This window comes from Mytilus edulis, chromosome 10 (assembly GCF_963676685.1).
Source record: "Mytilus edulis chromosome 10, xbMytEdul2.2, whole genome shotgun sequence".
NCBI classification, from domain to species: Eukaryota; Metazoa; Mollusca; class Bivalvia; order Mytilida; family Mytilidae; genus Mytilus; species Mytilus edulis.
The window spans coordinates 28185515-28202841 of NC_092353.1; the positions used below are offsets into that span (position 1 = coordinate 28185515).

General features: G+C 32.0%; 1 protein-coding gene across 11 annotated transcripts in view; it reads left to right on the plus strand.

The window, feature by feature from the left end:
• LOC139490796 (suppressor of lurcher protein 1-like) overlaps positions 1–17327 on the plus strand; it is a 387332-nt gene that overhangs the window by 285879 nt on the left and 84126 nt on the right. For all 11 annotated transcript variants that reach the window (XM_071277831.1, XM_071277832.1, XM_071277830.1 and 8 more), the window contains one exon: positions 14798–14873. In XM_071277831.1, the coding sequence (XP_071133932.1) occupies positions 14798–14873 (76 nt within the window). The remainder of the gene's footprint in view (positions 1–14797; positions 14874–17327) is intronic.

The window sequence follows — 17327 nt, forward strand, 5'->3', positions numbered from 1 at the left end:
ATTGACAACTGTCATTATCACTAAACAATTAATTACAATGCCCCACCTCCTAAACTGCCAATCAAATTGACCACATTACCTATCAACCTCAGTCTTACATAATTATACAGAACACTAAATATACATATAATTCTTAATACACAAGTATTTGACCTCATAATTGAATCCACAAATGTGTATATTAGATGTTTGGTATTTATAAGGATGATAGATTTATTTATTGCCAATTACTTTTGATCTACATTACATATAGTGATTCTGTAAATTATATCTGAAAGATAAATTATTAATGGATTAACAAGATCTTAAAAAAAATGAAATATGAATGTAAATATGAATAAATAAAAGGTATTCAAATAAGGCCTATAATTTACTTGATAAATTTCTAATAATCATCTGTAATTAATCAACAATTAAATTAGTACACTTTTTTTTTATCAGGAATTGGCTTGAAACAGTTTAAAAATTTAAAAACTTTTAATTATAACAAACCATTGTTTATTAGTTTATTTCCCATCAATCAGTATGTCTATTTTAGTAATTTGGAATTTTTATTAGAAGTGAATATATATTTTTACAATCAAGAAAGAATCCACAATTCAATAAGATAAGTTTTTTAATTGGTTAACGTTGAAAAAGTACATTTTCAATGCCCTGTGTTGAAAAATACTTTAAAAAATGATCAAAAGGCACTCAAACTTTTAATCTTCAATGCCATATAACCTTTGTTTCAACTTACAAAATGCCCCAAAACAACATTTTTCAATTTTTGTTGTTGACACTTGAAAGTTTGAAAAATGTTGGTCCAGATTTATGTCTTACAAGGATAGTTGGTAACATTTACTAGAAGAATTTTTGCATTTTTTTTTTTTTTTTTTTTAAACCTGTTCAGAACCGGCAACATAATTTCGATAAGATATAAACTGCAGTTTAAATAAAATTGTGCAAATTAAGACACCCATATTATTTAATTTGGGCTCGTTTTATCCTCATACTGGAAAAGCAAGTTTCCTTCTAAAGACCTGCTGTAATTGCAATTTTCAGTAAAAGTGCTTTATAAATGTTCATTTTCCCCCACCATACCTTAATATGAAATAATTCAAACTACTCTTCTAATCTTTCCATGAGTGATTTCCATCACTTTGATTAATTTCGTGGATTTATTCTTTCAAAGAAATAAACGAAATTAAATCCTCCACGAAAATTTCTGCTTTTACAGTATATAAAAAAAAACTGAGACAAACATTCATAGTTTATTGGTGAGACAATTGTACAACAAACATCAAACAATTAGAATGAAAGGAAAACAGATCAGCTGCCTTAGCTGTACTTTAGTTTGAAGGTATAATCAATGTTAAAATAATCAGTCAACTTCTTTAAGACATTTATTTCCTACCCCACACATCACTAAAAGTGAAAGTGCTAAACTGATATGTTTTCAAGACGTGTTTGACATGTTCAAATTTTTTCTTGCCAAATCTGAGATTTTGTGACTTTTAACAATGATACATTGGTCTAACTAATTGAATTTATAAAAATGTAATAATGATTTATTTGTATACTAGGATAGTTGACTAGGATAGAAATTGAAATAAACGAGGAATAGAAATGGATTGGACTTTTGTTTTTGTGTGTTAATGGAATAAATTCATTTTGTTAGGTGATGGGTAGTCAGGCCTTTGTCAGAAGATTATATAATCTGTAGCTGTGTTTTGACTGTATTTGTGTCGATAATCCTTCAAGTTGTAATTTGTTACATTCTACAAAACTAATAAGATAGAAAAATAATTATTTAACTACTAAACTAAGACTCTAGCAAGTCATAAATATGTGTAGGGCAAAAAATGTGGAAATATACTTCCTTTGGAATTGCTTATTTAATTGTTGTCTGGAATAAATGTGATACTGGTTTTGATATTGCTAATACATCATCCATTTGATAAAAATAATAAATATTATCTTTCAAGTTTAACATTAGATATTATTATATTTCTAAAAAGATTTTAATATAGATTTAATTTGTAGATTTGTTTATAGAAAACACAATTTTTAAAGCGCTATTTGTTACACTTTAAGACCATATTTACTGCAAGGGAGATTACTCTTCTTTATCCTTATAAAATTGAAAGTGAGTTTTCTCCCCTTAAAGAATTTTTTAATCCAATGAAAACTTTTCTAGATAATAACACTTTTATCAAAGATCAAATGACTTATAAGGAGAGGGACTTGACCAAATATTCAATATTGTAATTTCCAGGTGCAAATCCTGAATTTTGAAAAAGGGGGACTCTCTTAAAAGCCAACATTTGGAGTAATACTTCTTAATGCTTAACACTTCTATGCATTTGTTATATGTAATTTAAGCTCCATAAAAGGGGCTTGTGCCCCTATTTGGCTCTCCTGGATCATCCTTGCACCACTGTCCCTGGTTAGGGAAGGGTTGGGTGCCTGCTAGCATGTTTAACTCTGCCACATTCTATATGAAGCTGTCCTAAGTCAGGAGCCTGTAATTCAGTGGTTGTTGTTTGTTGCTGTTGATCATGTGTGTTGTTTGTTTAGTATTTTATACAGTTGTTGTATTGTTCTGTTGCACCACTGTCCCATGAATGAGGGAAGGGTTGTGGCCACTAACATGTTGAACCTGGCCACACCTAAGTGACAGAAGCCTGTAATTCAGTGGTTGACATTTGATTCTATGTTACATGTTTGTTTTTTATGCCCCACCTACTAAAGTAGAGGGGTGTTATGTTTTCTGGTCTGTGCGTCGATCTGTTTGTTCATCCATCCCTTCGTTCGTCCATTCGTTTGTTCGTCTGTCTGTCCTGCTTCAGGTTAAAGTTTTTGGTCAAGGTAGTTTTTGATTAAGCTGAAGTCCAATTAACTTGAAACTTAGTACACATGTGCCCTATGATATGATCTTTCTAATTTTAATGCCAAATGAGAGTTTTTACCCCAATTTCACGGTTTACTGAACATAGAAAATGATATTGCAAATTTCAGGTTAAAGTTTTTGATCAAGGTAGTTTTTGATGAAGTTGAAGTCCAATCAACTTGAAACTTAGTATACATGTCCCCTATGATATGATTGTTGAAGTCTGACAACTTGAAACTTAGTATACATGTCCCCTATGGTATGATCATTCTAATTTAAATGCCAAATTAGAGAATTTAGTCCAATTCCACAGTCCACTAAACATAGAAAATGATAGTGTGAGTGGGGCATCCATGTACTATGGACACATTCTTGTTGTTTGTTATTTTGTACATAAATTAGGCTGTAATTTTTCTGTTGAAATGTTTTACATAACCTGTTATTTTCTGATTTGGATTTTTACATTTGATAATAGTTGTCATTTGAGTAAAACAGTCCCATTGGAAACATTATAGTAATTACTTTCTCATAAAGATTCTAAAAAATTGTTATCGATACCATCATCAGCTTTATATGAATCTACTAAATCTTTAATGAAAGGATTTGTTTTGTTCTTTTTAAATCTTTTGAATGCATTAAGCTTTATGATTTTGCATTTTTTTTTACTATTTCATACTGAATTTATTAATAATTTATAAAACTTCGTTAGGTCTGAACTGATATGGATCAGAATAGATAAAATTACTTTAATGGGTTTAATTGATAACTTTTATTAATATTTTATTGCCTCAATACAAAAATCAGAGTCCATCTTTTTAGGTTGTACTTTTCAATATTGTTCATGTAGGGAAAACTTAACCATCCATTGTGAGTAAGCATGGAATAGTAGAAATGGTAAGAAGAGCTTTTAATGAGACAAAGTTAAGGTAAAATATATGAGAGGAAATGTATATACACTATGGGAAGATTTGCATTGCTGCTTGAAGTATCCAATCGATGCAATGAATTACAAAAAGAAAGATTCTTTGATTCATGATTAGGTCAGAATTAGCAGTATATTTGATTTATATCGTTATAGTTACGGAACCACAAATAGAATAATCACAAACTCAAAACATGCCATTTTGAAATTTTGAATTTGTATTTGTATAGTGAAGATTTCTCATTTAACATTACAATAATGAATTTCTTAAATTTTGTCATACAATAGTTATCAATCTTTCTAAAAATCCATCAACACAGTGTAGGCAGTTATAATATGTCCCTGATACAATTCAATACTCATATGAAATCCCAGAAATGTAGATTTGTCACAATTTAAGGCTGCAAGCAGGATGTGCATGTTGTACTAGCATGTCTAGCTTGAAGATATATTTACCAATACAATGGAATGTTTCATTAAACAAGTGCTTTATAAAATGTCTAGAGGAATTGTTGGATCTTTTATAATTTTATAATTTAGAGTTAGCTAAAGTTATTGCTACAAACAATATTATTCTGTAATATCTGTAAACCTTTTTTGTATTTAATTGATTGAGTGCTGTTTGATTTATCTCCAGTGGCAAATCTTTCCTGCATGTTTATTAAGGACAAGAACAAATAAAAAATGAATTTGGACCGAATGTGACTTTTAATACCCTGCACTGTCAAAAGAATGCCCGACTTAAACAGGGATAAATATGGCTGGAACTCATAGAATTCCAAAGGGATTTACCATCTATCTACGTTGCTGTCATCTACCCTTGTGTTTCTTTTGCACACCTTTGTATGAATATCATATAAGTCTTAGAAATAGTCATAGTGGAAGGGATCATTAAACGATTAAAAGTGTTGGCACATCTTACAACATATCTACTGTCTTAATTTGCAGAATACCACTTGAGAGGTAACTTATAAGTGGCAGAATATTAAGTAGGGGCCTAACTTAATTAGAAGAATATGAAGTGGGGGTGTATCTTTATTAGCAAGATATTACATGTTGGTGCTGATTTTTCTCCGAAAATTATATATATCATAAATTCTTTTATAAGGTCAGTCTTAATGTTTGCAAATTTTAAAACTATATTATTAATACCAATATTTCCAACTGTAAAAAGTTGAGACACCAATTCAACAGTAGGCGGCTCAATACTTGGCTGAAATAAGATGGCCTTCTGTTTAGCTTACAAGATTAAGAAAGGAGTATGTTCGATAAGGTCCTAAAATGGCCCCTTTTTTTAGCGTAAATTTCAAATTCGGATTTAACCACCAATATCACAATAAATTATAGCTAATACATTGGCTAGCTAGAATATAAACCATGTTGAAAATTTTACGTTTCTGCGTTTCATTATGACGTCACAAGTTGTACTCATATTGATTTTTCACGAAAAAAATGAAAATGCATACCTGTCAACTGACCCGGATTCTGCGGGTGTGACCCGAGATTTTCACAATTCTGAGGGATCACCCGGATGTGCCGGGTCATTGAAATAACCCGGAAATTCCGAAAATGACCCGATTTCACCCGTATTTCTTAGCCTTGAGATTGATTTTCATGACATAAGTAATATGTCTTTGAAATACCGGCAAATTCGTAATTCTTCCATGAACATGCAGTTCATCTAGCTATGTAAACTGTCAAATTAAGTGACCCATTAAGTGCATGGCTTCACTTGACAGCTTTGGTGTCAATCACACTGTTGATTAATACCAATTACCTTAGCTTTAGGTCGTAAATAAATTGCCCTGTTGTTTTACAAAGATATTTCAACTAAGAGTTACTTCCCCTTATTTGTCACCATTCAAAATTATTCCTTATATTTACGTTTTATGGGTGAAAAAGATTAAATCATAATAATATAAAATTCAAATACATATTGAAAAATAACTTTTCATTATTTTTATACCTTTATACAATTTTTAAAAAAAAGTTGAAAATTATTTTTACATTTATACTTCCTTTAACTGTATTACTATATTTTATCATAGTCTAATTTCCTTGTCAAACGAAAGATGAATGTTCATTTATGTACGGTGTAATACCTCTACATGGTATGTTTAAAGGCTAGTAGACTCATTTTAAAAATACATTTGAAAAATAAATTTTAGATGATGACAAAAGTAAAGGACATAAGATACACAAGTTTATAAAAAAATTTAAAAGTGTAATGAAATAATAATAAATAAGATTTAAAATGACTTAACCAAGTGAACATGCATTGATGTTTTGGTATCTTTGATATACATTATAAGAAAATGTACCATAAATACTGAAATTCAGCTCGAAAAAGTTCGTACGCGTTATGACCTGAGATTTGATTCTTCAATGCAGGTCATGACCTGCATTTTCATCGTCACAGGTTGACAGGTATGAAAATGGGTAAATTTCAATAGATTATTGGACAGGAAACATAGAGCGCATACGTCGACAACAAAGATCTTTTAAAATAATGTTTGTGAAGACATTTCACATGTCTTATTTGAATCTTCAGCTTGTCAACGCCTGCGCTCTATGTTTCCTGGTCCTTTATTTGGTTGAAATCTAGCTGATTTTGTCAAATTTCACCAAAATCCCTTATCTTGACCTTTTTTGGATGTAAAAATCAACGTGTTAGAATTAAACTTTGACAAAAATAGTTCTGTTTAACTTTCTAACATGTCTTTAAGGCAACTTAAAACATTTATTGTCTTGTAACTATGAACTTTATAATTGGGGCCAAATATGGCCCTTACCAAACTTACTCCTTTATACTGAAAATAAGATTTAATTCTTGATGGTTTAATGCATGTTTTCATATTGACCAACATCAACATAACATGCCTATAGTACAATTGAGAACTACATTTATGAGAGTAAGGATGCTTTATATGGAGACGGAGTCCCCAATAACAGTAGAAAATTCAATAAAAAAAAAATACGGGAAAATTTCCCGAATTTTTCATTATACTAATGAACTCAAAATCGTTCAAATTTTTTTTGTCGTGTTTTGAAATCCCGGACCTGCGCAGAAATGTACAATGTACTTCCTTTTTCCGGTCTCGTTTGTATGAAACTTTGAGTAAAATATATATTTATCAGTCTAGTATAAAATAGGAAGGAACGCGCAATACCAATTTCATTTTTAATAATTCCTTGATATGAAAAAACGTTACCTGATGATAGCGTTTCTTTGTTTACATTGCATATGACGTCATAATTTAAATAACGTCACAACTAAATCCCTAACAACAGAACCAAAATCGGAAACGTTACGGTATTTCCGTTTCTTTTTTTTTAAAACAAATATTTAAGTTACAAAAAAATAATTCATACAGACTTCGTCCCCATTTACAGGTAATGCCTGCCTCATATTAATTTGATATTACATTAGATTGTTTGGTTTCAAAACATTGCTGATTTGAAAATTTTCAGTGGCTAAGTCCATTTATAACTGTATATAGTCTTTTCATGTGATCAGAAAATAACAAGAAATTCAAATTAGTTCCCTAATGTTTTCAAAACAAGAACTGTTTTAAATACAATTAAAAAAAGGCTGTGACATCTTTAAGTTTTAAACACATTTGCAGTTATCAAATCGAAATCTCACACTTAATCATCCGAACAACAAATATTTCTATAAAAGTGTCAAATAAATGCAAGGCATAACAGTTTTTAGATTTATAAATTTTCTAATCACATTGAAGGGTAAAGATTTTATTCCGATTTATGGTCCGTTTATTATTGCTGGTTTAAAGAAAGGGTGATGATGCATTGTCAAGACTATGGTAATAGTTTCCCACAAAATGGGAATTTGTTGTTATGCATTTTAATCTCAATCATGTAATTATTCTTGCAGTTAGATTTTTGATCTGACGTTATTATATCATCTGCTGAGTCCCCATTAGAACTTGTACTTTTGCAAAAGAATGTAGGAATTTCAGTTTGATTTTTACATGGAAATTAAACTGACACTGCTTAATTGTTACATAAACCATATCATGGATATATGTATAGTGCCACAATAATCTGATAATATATTTGAATTAAAAAATAGATAATCTATATATACCTTCAAAAGATAGAATCCTTTTTATTCTAAAAGATGAATAAAAGGAGATTTTAAGAATGAGTTGATAAATTTAAAAGAACAGAACAAAGCTTTGTACCCTAAAGGGGCCATGCTTTAGTGGCAGAGTAGTCTTTATAAGTAGCTAATTCACCAAAGATATCACTAGTCTGTCTTAGCACTAAGGTTGTGAGTTTGAATCCCATGTGGCAGTCGTGCTAAACTGATTGTCAAGTTTTCCTATCCAAGGTTGTGGTTTTCAAACTTTTCTGCTTCCACCACGAATAAAAACTGACCGCCTTGAAATAGCACAAAAGTGCTGAAATGGTGTTTAAACACCTTATAATCAATCAATTATACCGTCAAACAAATAACAGGCATTTATTAAGATCAACATCTATTACTGATATTAAGGTATTCAATAATAGTGCCCATACATGTTTGAACTCAGAGCTGCCAAATTTTCAGTTTCCCCAAATACTAAATATTTTAGCGGTTGTTCATTTGGATACCTGTATAACATGCAAACTGTACATGTAATTGAATATTAATCATGATTTGGCGATAAAAAGGGTTGATTGGTGCAGACTCAGAAGCTTAGTATTTTTTTCCATGTCTTCATATCATGATTTTACATTCATGAAGTTCAGAATAATATTGTTTGTTAAGGGTAAGAAAATCACTCACCAAGATTGCTGATGAAATATTTATAAGTACTGATTTTTTTCTTTGGCTGATTTCTAGATAAGCTGGCTCATATCACAAGAAAAACTAAGTGTACTTTAGAGAATTGGTTTTTATTTGTTGAAGTTTCATTGTAAAAAATAGATGTCAGTTTATCATAAAACATTCTAAAATAGATGATATGTTGAAAATTGCATGTTTTTTGTCTATTAGACATTAAACAGAGTTTGTGATGTTTATTTACTGGAGAAAACAAATTTAGCACACAAGGGCAATTCAATTGTCTGTACTAGTTAAAGTATGCAGAGAAATTAGTGGTTAGGGAAATTTGCAGTTCTTGTTATAGATATAATACAATTCTTGGCATCAAATGACGTATTAATGATATTTTAATTTGCCTGTGTGTATCTTAATAAGGAAAAAATGGTAGGTTTTTGACAAATTTGATTGTTTGATATAGTAGCTGAGATAATAGAGAACGATGTTTAACATAATTGGATGATTGGTGAGTGAGAGATGTGTGGGTTTGGAAGTAGGTTGGAATAATCTGTTATTCTGTTTGCCTATAGAGATGTATGATGTATGCTCATTGTGGTTTAAGAAAGCAAGTTATCAAGATCTTGGTTAACATTTATCTGTACAGATTGCTTAAACTTAATTCTCAATCACCAGGTGAGGCTGAGTGACTCATTGATACCAAACTTTTGAATGCATGTATAACTCTGTGGTGTATCCAGAAATTTTCATAAAGGGCTGACTAAAAATGGGCATGCTCCAGTCATGCTTCAGTGTATCCCTATATAATTAACAAAAAATTTCCCACAAAAAAATAGGGGATGGCACCCTGCTTCCCCCTCCAATCCATCTCTGTCACCCATTTTTAGCTCACTGGGGCCCAGGGCCCATGTGAGCTTATGCCATCACTTGGTGTCCGTCAGGGTCTGTCGTCTGTCGTCATATACTATTTAAAAAATCTTCTCCTCTGAAACTACTAAGCCAAATACCTTCAAACTTTAACTAAATGTTCCTTAAGGTATCTTGTTCATAAATTGTATCCGAAGTTTTGATCCATTGACAAACATGACCGCCATGGCTAAAAATAGAACTTAGGGGTCAAATGCAGTTTTTGGCTTATATCTCAAAAACTAAAGCTTTTAGAGCAAATCTGACATGTGGTAAAATTGTTTAATTGGTTAACATCTATTTGTCCTGAAATGTTCAGATGAATCAAAAAACAATTGTTGGGTTGGCAACTTGCTGCCACTAAATTGGTACTTTTAAGGAAATTTGGCATTTTTTTGTTATTATCTTGAATATTTTTTATAGATAAATATAAACTGTTAACAGCAATAATGTTAAGCAAAGTAAGATCGACAAAAAGGTTAATAAGACCATAATTGTCAATTGACCCTTTAAGGAGTTATTGACCTTTAAAGACTATTGTACACAATTTGTTCATCAAGTTTGCTAACATTTGAAAATCTTCTCTCCTGTAATGCAGGTGAGCAGTTCAGGCTCTTGAAAGCCTCGTGTTTAGAATTTTGGTGCATCGCTTTCAATTGTATTTCTGGATAAATCTGCATCAGGAACTCTCAAATCTTTATTCTTAGAAACTTCTACATAATAAATTATTTTAGATAAATGCATGCCTATAAACAGTTTTCTTTGTATGTACAATAACATGTTTGATTAACTTTGATCTACCACTCATGCAAGTTGGCAGTGAAAGGTTATTTAGTGTTATTTTATGGGCTCTGCACAGTTAATATTGGATTAAATAAATAAAACATTTGCTGTTGTTTCTCCTAAGAGGATGACTTCATTAGCAATAAAATAGCAATTGTGGAAACTTTTATTTACCCATTAATCTAATCCACAGAGCCAAGCCATAGCATTGTTAATTTGTATCTAAGAAATCAATACTACTCCTTTTAAAGACAACTGATTTCTACAATTAAGATAATTTTGAGCAGATAATAATATCCTTACGCAATACACTATTAATTATTAAACTGTTGTAAATGCAATTTGAAAATGCATATATATCTTAATGACATCTAGATCACATTTATTTAAACTCGTTTACCAAAGAACCATTTTAGCAACTTTGGAACTTCAGTTCTTTTAATTCTAAGATAAGGCTGCAATTATTTAGGAGTGGAGGGTGGAATGGCATACATAGTACACCAATGAAAAGTGGTTTGTTTTACCACTTGTTTTTGTCCCCCACACAATCATTATGGAGAACATTGAAATACTGGACATCAGCTGTCTGTCATGATGATTCAGTCTTAAAAGAGATCTCACAAGTAAATTTCTTGTAACATAGTGATGAAATTTATACCAGCATTGTCTTTGAGGACTTTTAAAAATCACTGATAATGGATTAGTTTTACCAGAGTTATGTCCCTTAAAAATGTGAATAATATAGAAAATTGCTCTCAAGTGTACTGAACTCATTATAAACAAGCAACTTTTTAAAGCAAGATCAAGATGACCCCCACATTAATTTATGATATGACCATAAACTTTATATGTCTTTGAAAAAAACATTTGAATCTGTAAATTGATTTTTAAACTGGTGAAAACTTTTAATTGCAAACTTAAATTCTGGTCAATTTTTTTCGCCTCCATTTCACATGTTGAAACTAGTTTTTCACATCACATTGAAAGTGCTCATTTGGAAAGACAAGCATACAAAATAAAGATAGGTGTGAATAAGAAATGACAAGAAACAGTATTGTTTACAGCTTATCAGGTTTTCTGCTTATTGATATGTAAAGACTTCCCTTACCAAAAAGTGCTAACATGTTGCACATAAGTTGCACATAAGATGCTCACGTTAGAAACTAACATGATTGCACACGAGTTTTTTAACATGCAAATTGGGTGAGCATTTTGTGAGCAAAAAAAATGCACATATAAAACTAACCTAATTTGCATGTTAAAAACCTCACGTACAACTGCTCATATGAGCTTTTGTTTCACATGTGCATTTTATTAGATTGCTCATATGAGCAGTTGCTCACATGTACTGCACACGTGAATATTATAGTTGACCAAAACAAAATGGCTGCTTTAAAAAAGGAATATTTTTCAAAATATAAATGAAAATCTTAAATAATTCAGTTGAAAATAAAATAACTGATACATCATGTTAAAAGAGTTATTCTTTAATTATTGTCAGTTAATTATGATTTTCGTATCATTTTTTTTTTAAACAATAATCATGATCATGACTAAAAACATAACATTTCATTATAAAACTATTAGAGGGACTTGCAAGTTTAGTACACAATTAATGTCTTTGATTAATAAGTACTGTATTTCAAAAAGTTTAAAAAGGAAAAATCTTTATACATGTAGTACTTATTTTGAAGCAACCTGTATATATTCCCATAAAGGACTTAAAATTGTAATATATTTCAAAATATGACACAAAAATGAAAATAATGAAATAGAAATGATAACTTACAAATAATTAACCACAGCCACACTGGTTTTGTCAGATTTCAACAATGCCTTTCTTCAAATAACACAATACAGGACTTAACATTTTCCATATCCATCTACCTCCATTTATTGCATGCTTTTCATGAATTTGAATTTACAGGAAGTACTTGACTGGGCATGTCATTTTGAAAAAGCTCATATGAGCAATGATGTAGGTTAGTTTTGAATGGTTAGAAGAATGGAAAAACTTTTCAAAGTACAAAACTAACATAAAACTAATATGGATGATAAAAGCTCACCTGAGGTTTGAATTGCACATGTGAGCATTATGTTAGATTTTTGTGGGCACATATGAACTACCAAACTGCACATATGAGCAACCTGATTTGCATACAATTCTTACTTGCATCTCATGTGCTTCACATGTGAAACTTATGTGCTTTTGTTAGCAATTTCTGTACGGGTTTTGGGTTTTCTATACATTGGTATGTATAGACTTTTGGGTTTTCTATACATTGGTATTGTAAAATATCAGCCTTGAGCCCCATTGTGAACAATTTTGGCAAGTGAGTGCAGGGAAGTAGCTAAAAAGTTTCACATTGTGTAGAGCAGATGATATTTTACGTTATATTTACATAGAAAACTGACTAATCTGTTAAGCACTCTATTACAGATCTTTTTCACTCCTTTATACAGTTTTACACTTGACAAGAACAAGCTTTATAATGTCTTCTCACAAATTGTGTCATTCCTGATAACTTCTCTTCAGACGTGATGACATTGCTGATATGCCTGCTCATGTCTTCTCACACATTGTGTCATTCCTGATAACTTCTCTTCAGACGTGATGACATTGCTGATATGCCTGCTCATGTCTCCTCACACATTGTATCATTCCTGATAACTTCTCTTCAGACGTGATGACATTGCTGATATGCCTGCTCATGTCTCCTCACACATTGTGTCATTCCTGATAACTTCTCTCCAGACGTGATGACATTGCTGATATGCCTGCTCATGTCTCCTCACACATTGTGTCATTCCTGATAACTTCTCTCCAGATGTGATGACATTGCTGATATGCCTGCTCATGTCTCCTCACACATTGTGTCATTCCTGATAACTTCTCTCCAGACGTGATGACATTGCTGATATGCCTGCTCATGTCCTTTCACCCATTCTGTATTTCTGATAAGTTTTCTCCAGACATGGTGACATTGCTGATATACCTGCTCATGTCCCCTCACACATTGTGTCATTCCTGATAACTTCTCTTCAGACGTGATAACATTGCTGATATGCCTGCTCATGTCTCCTAACACATTGTGTCATTCCTGATAAGTTCTCTCCAGACGTGATGACATTGCTGATATGCCTGATCATGTCTGACCTCACACATTGTGTCATTCCTGATAACTTCTTTCCAGACGTGATAACATTGCTGATATGCCTGCTCATGTCTCCTCACACATTGTGTCATTCCTGATAAGTTCTCTTCAGACGTGATGACATTGCTGATATGCCTGCTCATGTCTCCTCACACATTGTGTCATTCCTGATAACTTCTCTCAAGACGTGATGACATTGCAGATATGCCTGCTCATGTCTCCTCACACATTGTGTCATTCCTGATAACTTCTCTCCAGACGTGATGACATTGCTGATATGCCTGCTCATGTCTCTTCACACATTGTGTCATTCCTGATAACTTCTCTCCAGACGTGATGACATTGCTGATATGCCTGCTCATGTCTCCTCACACATTGTGTCATTCCTGATAACTTCTCTCCAGATGTGATGACATTGCTGATATGCCTGCTCATGTCTCCTCACACATTGTGTCATTCCTGATAACTTCTCTCCAGACGTGATGACATTGCTGATATGCCTGCTCATGTCTCCTCACACATTGTGTCATTCCTGATAACTTTCCAGACGTGATGACATTGCTGATATGCCTGCTCATGTCTCCTCACACATTGTGTCATTCCTGATAACTTCTCTCCAGATGTGATGACATTGCTGATATGCCTGCTCATGTCTTCTCACACATTGTGTCATTCCTGATAACTTCTCTCCAGATGTGATGACATTGCTGATATGCCTGCTCATGTCTCCTCACACATTGTGTCATTCCTGATAACTTCTCTTCAGACATGGTGGCATTGCTGATATTCCTGCTCATGTCTCAAAGCCATGATATATGAATAAGGAGGGGCCTCAGTGGTTGAGGGGTCTGTGTAGTTAGCACTGTAATCACAAGCCAGTCAACACTAAGGTTGTGAGTTAGCACTCTGCTTGTGCAGGTGCACTCGACTCCAATCTTAATTGACTAGGTTTCTTCCCTATCGAAGGTCAGTGATTTTCTCTAGGCACTGGCTTCTTTCGACAATAATGGCTGCCACGATATAGCCCAAAAGAGGGGCTCACAAGTGGCATTAAAACACAGAAAATCAAATCAAATATTTGAATTAATATTATCTGATCAGGAGAGTACAGGTCAAAGAATTAAGATGATAACATCAAATTTCAGCCATTTCACACATTTTTCGATCACTTCTGATATTTTAGGATATAAATGTGCAGAAGAATTGAGCGTTACACAATTATTTGCATAAGTTTCAATTGTGTATTCATGTTTCATGTAAGGTATGGTGAAGAATTCCAGATTTAGAAATGTTAAGTTTAAAATTTGAAATAATGTAAAGTCCCCTTGATTATAAACAGTATAAATAAAATTGTTTTGTTTTTCTATTTTCAGATGCCACCATTGTGGTACTTTGGATTAATACAATTAGCTCATGTGATTACAGTTAATTATGCCACAATAAATCCAGGTAAGTTCACTATTGAAGAAACCTCTGAATCCGAATTAAACAATATTGTAATATTTTACTGAATTAATGTTTGTATTGATTTTTATTTGCTCACTGTGCAAAAAGGGTCATTGTTGACAGTTGCAAACACATAGTATTAACTGTTATAATTGTACTTTTTCTGTCCTTCATTGGTCCTACTAAATTAAAGTATTATAAGAAAGTTCTTCCCCCAAAAAATACCCTCAATGAATGTTTTGGTTTTGTGAATAAAATTGAGAATGGAAATTGGGAATGTGTGAAAGTGACAACCTGACCATAGAGCAGACAACAGCAGAAGGCCACCAATGGGTCTTCAATGTAGTGAGAAACTCCTGCACCCGGAGGCGTCCCTCAGCTGGCCCCTTAACAAATACAATGTATGTATACTAGTTCAGTGATATGTCATGGACGTCATACTAAACTCTGAATTATACACAAGAAACTAAAATTAAAAAAACATGTTTATTACCTTGTAATGTCTTTTTAGCTTATCTTGCTTGGAAGACTATATATGAGCTACATTCTATCAATAAGCCGTTAGGGTTGTGCTTCTTTTGTCTAAACATATATAGATTTTCTGATTGAAACTCATGGACAAAATATAACCAAACTTAACGTAACTTTTTCTTTTGGTCTTTTTTTTTTTTTTTCCATGGCCTTGTCAGCTTATTTTCTTATGAGCTCTTTGTTGTCCTTTTGGTTTGTTTTGCTTCTCTTATGCAAGTATGTTCGTTGGAGAATCTTGTTTTAAAACGGTTTTGGGATTTGATCCATCAACAAACATGGCCCTTTTGAGAAAAATAAATGTTGGTGTAAAATGCAGTTTTTGTGATGCATTGCTGCATTGAAGACCCATTGGTTGCCTTTGGTTGTTGTCTGTTCTTTGGTCTGGTTGTTGTCCCTTTAACATATTCCCCATTTCCATTCTCAATTTGATTTGACTTAATATCACAAAAACAAGAGAGTAAGAGCAAACCAGTGAGATTGGATAAAAATTATCAGATATTTTAAGGGGTATGTCTTTCTGTTATTTTCAGAAAAATCAGAACCCCCTTTTCAGAGTTGTTGACCCTAAAATATCAATTTATTTTTTAATATTCACTGTTTCAGCTTATCTTACAAACTAACAGTCAAAGTAAATTAGACACAGAAAAATATCAAAATTTCTCCTTTAAAAACCAACAATTCAATGATTTTGTCAGTACAAAAAAATTACTCCTTATATTAAAAAATACATTTACCAATACTGGATAATGACAAACGATGTCAGAGCATTAAATAATAATTACAAATTTGGTTTAATAATAGACTACTGAAGTACAAGTTGTATAATAAGAAGCTGTAGACAATTTTGTTTTTTAATGGTGCATTATCTTGCAAAAAAATCACATCAATTTGTTTTGGTTTTATTAAAATGATAAAACTTGAGGCTGATATACCAATGCAGTCAAAATTTTCCTCATGCATAATCTAGTCACCCACTGAACAAACTATTATTACAGTAGAAACTAATTAGTTGATATTGAATAAATACAACATCACATGCAGTTTTCTATGTCATTATTGAGAAAGGGCTAGTGATTTTCATAATATAATAACTGCAGCATGGCACCATGCAATTTGCCAGAAACAAGAAACTAGACTTTGCTGTATTATTACAAAGTCATAGATCAGTATCTGTGGAAAATCATTCATGGTTTTAAATAGCAACTGCTGTCATATATCACTAAAACTTGTTCTTAACTTTCTTCTCATACACCCAAAAATGTTTTAAAACAACTTTTTTTCTACCATGGATTTTTCTGTTATTGTCATGCAGAAATATTTTTCCCCAAAAAGGAGGGACATGCTTGGGTTCACTTAAAAAAAAAATTATGCCCCACCTACAATAGTAGAGAGAAGAGAGCTCATTCCCACCCAACATCAAAATAGTTGATAGATGCATAGACTTAATTTCTACAAGTATCAATCCAAACATTGGTTTCCCATTATACAATTGGTATTGCAAAATTTTGAATTGGTAAAAAATCATGAAAGGAATTATTATAGTATTTAATGGTTAACTTAGAATGATTTTTTTGTACCAATAAATTAATTTGTTTTACTGAAGGCAAATGAGTTTAAAATTGAGATTCAATATTCTAAAATCGACTACTGAGTTGTCAACTTTAACATTTATATGGCATGTTGTAAGAATGTTCAATACCGCCAAATCAATTCTTTAATAATCCATGAAATCCACAACTTAGAAGTATGGAAGTGATGTATTATAACAGTTCATTTAGAACATATTTATTTAATGGGTATAACTTGAATTTCCAAGATGTGACAATTGTTGTTGAACTTTGAAGTGATGCTTTTTTTTTTAATGGACTTTAAAACAAGTACTGAATTCCTTGGGGATACCATTGCACAATTTGATTATTTCGATAA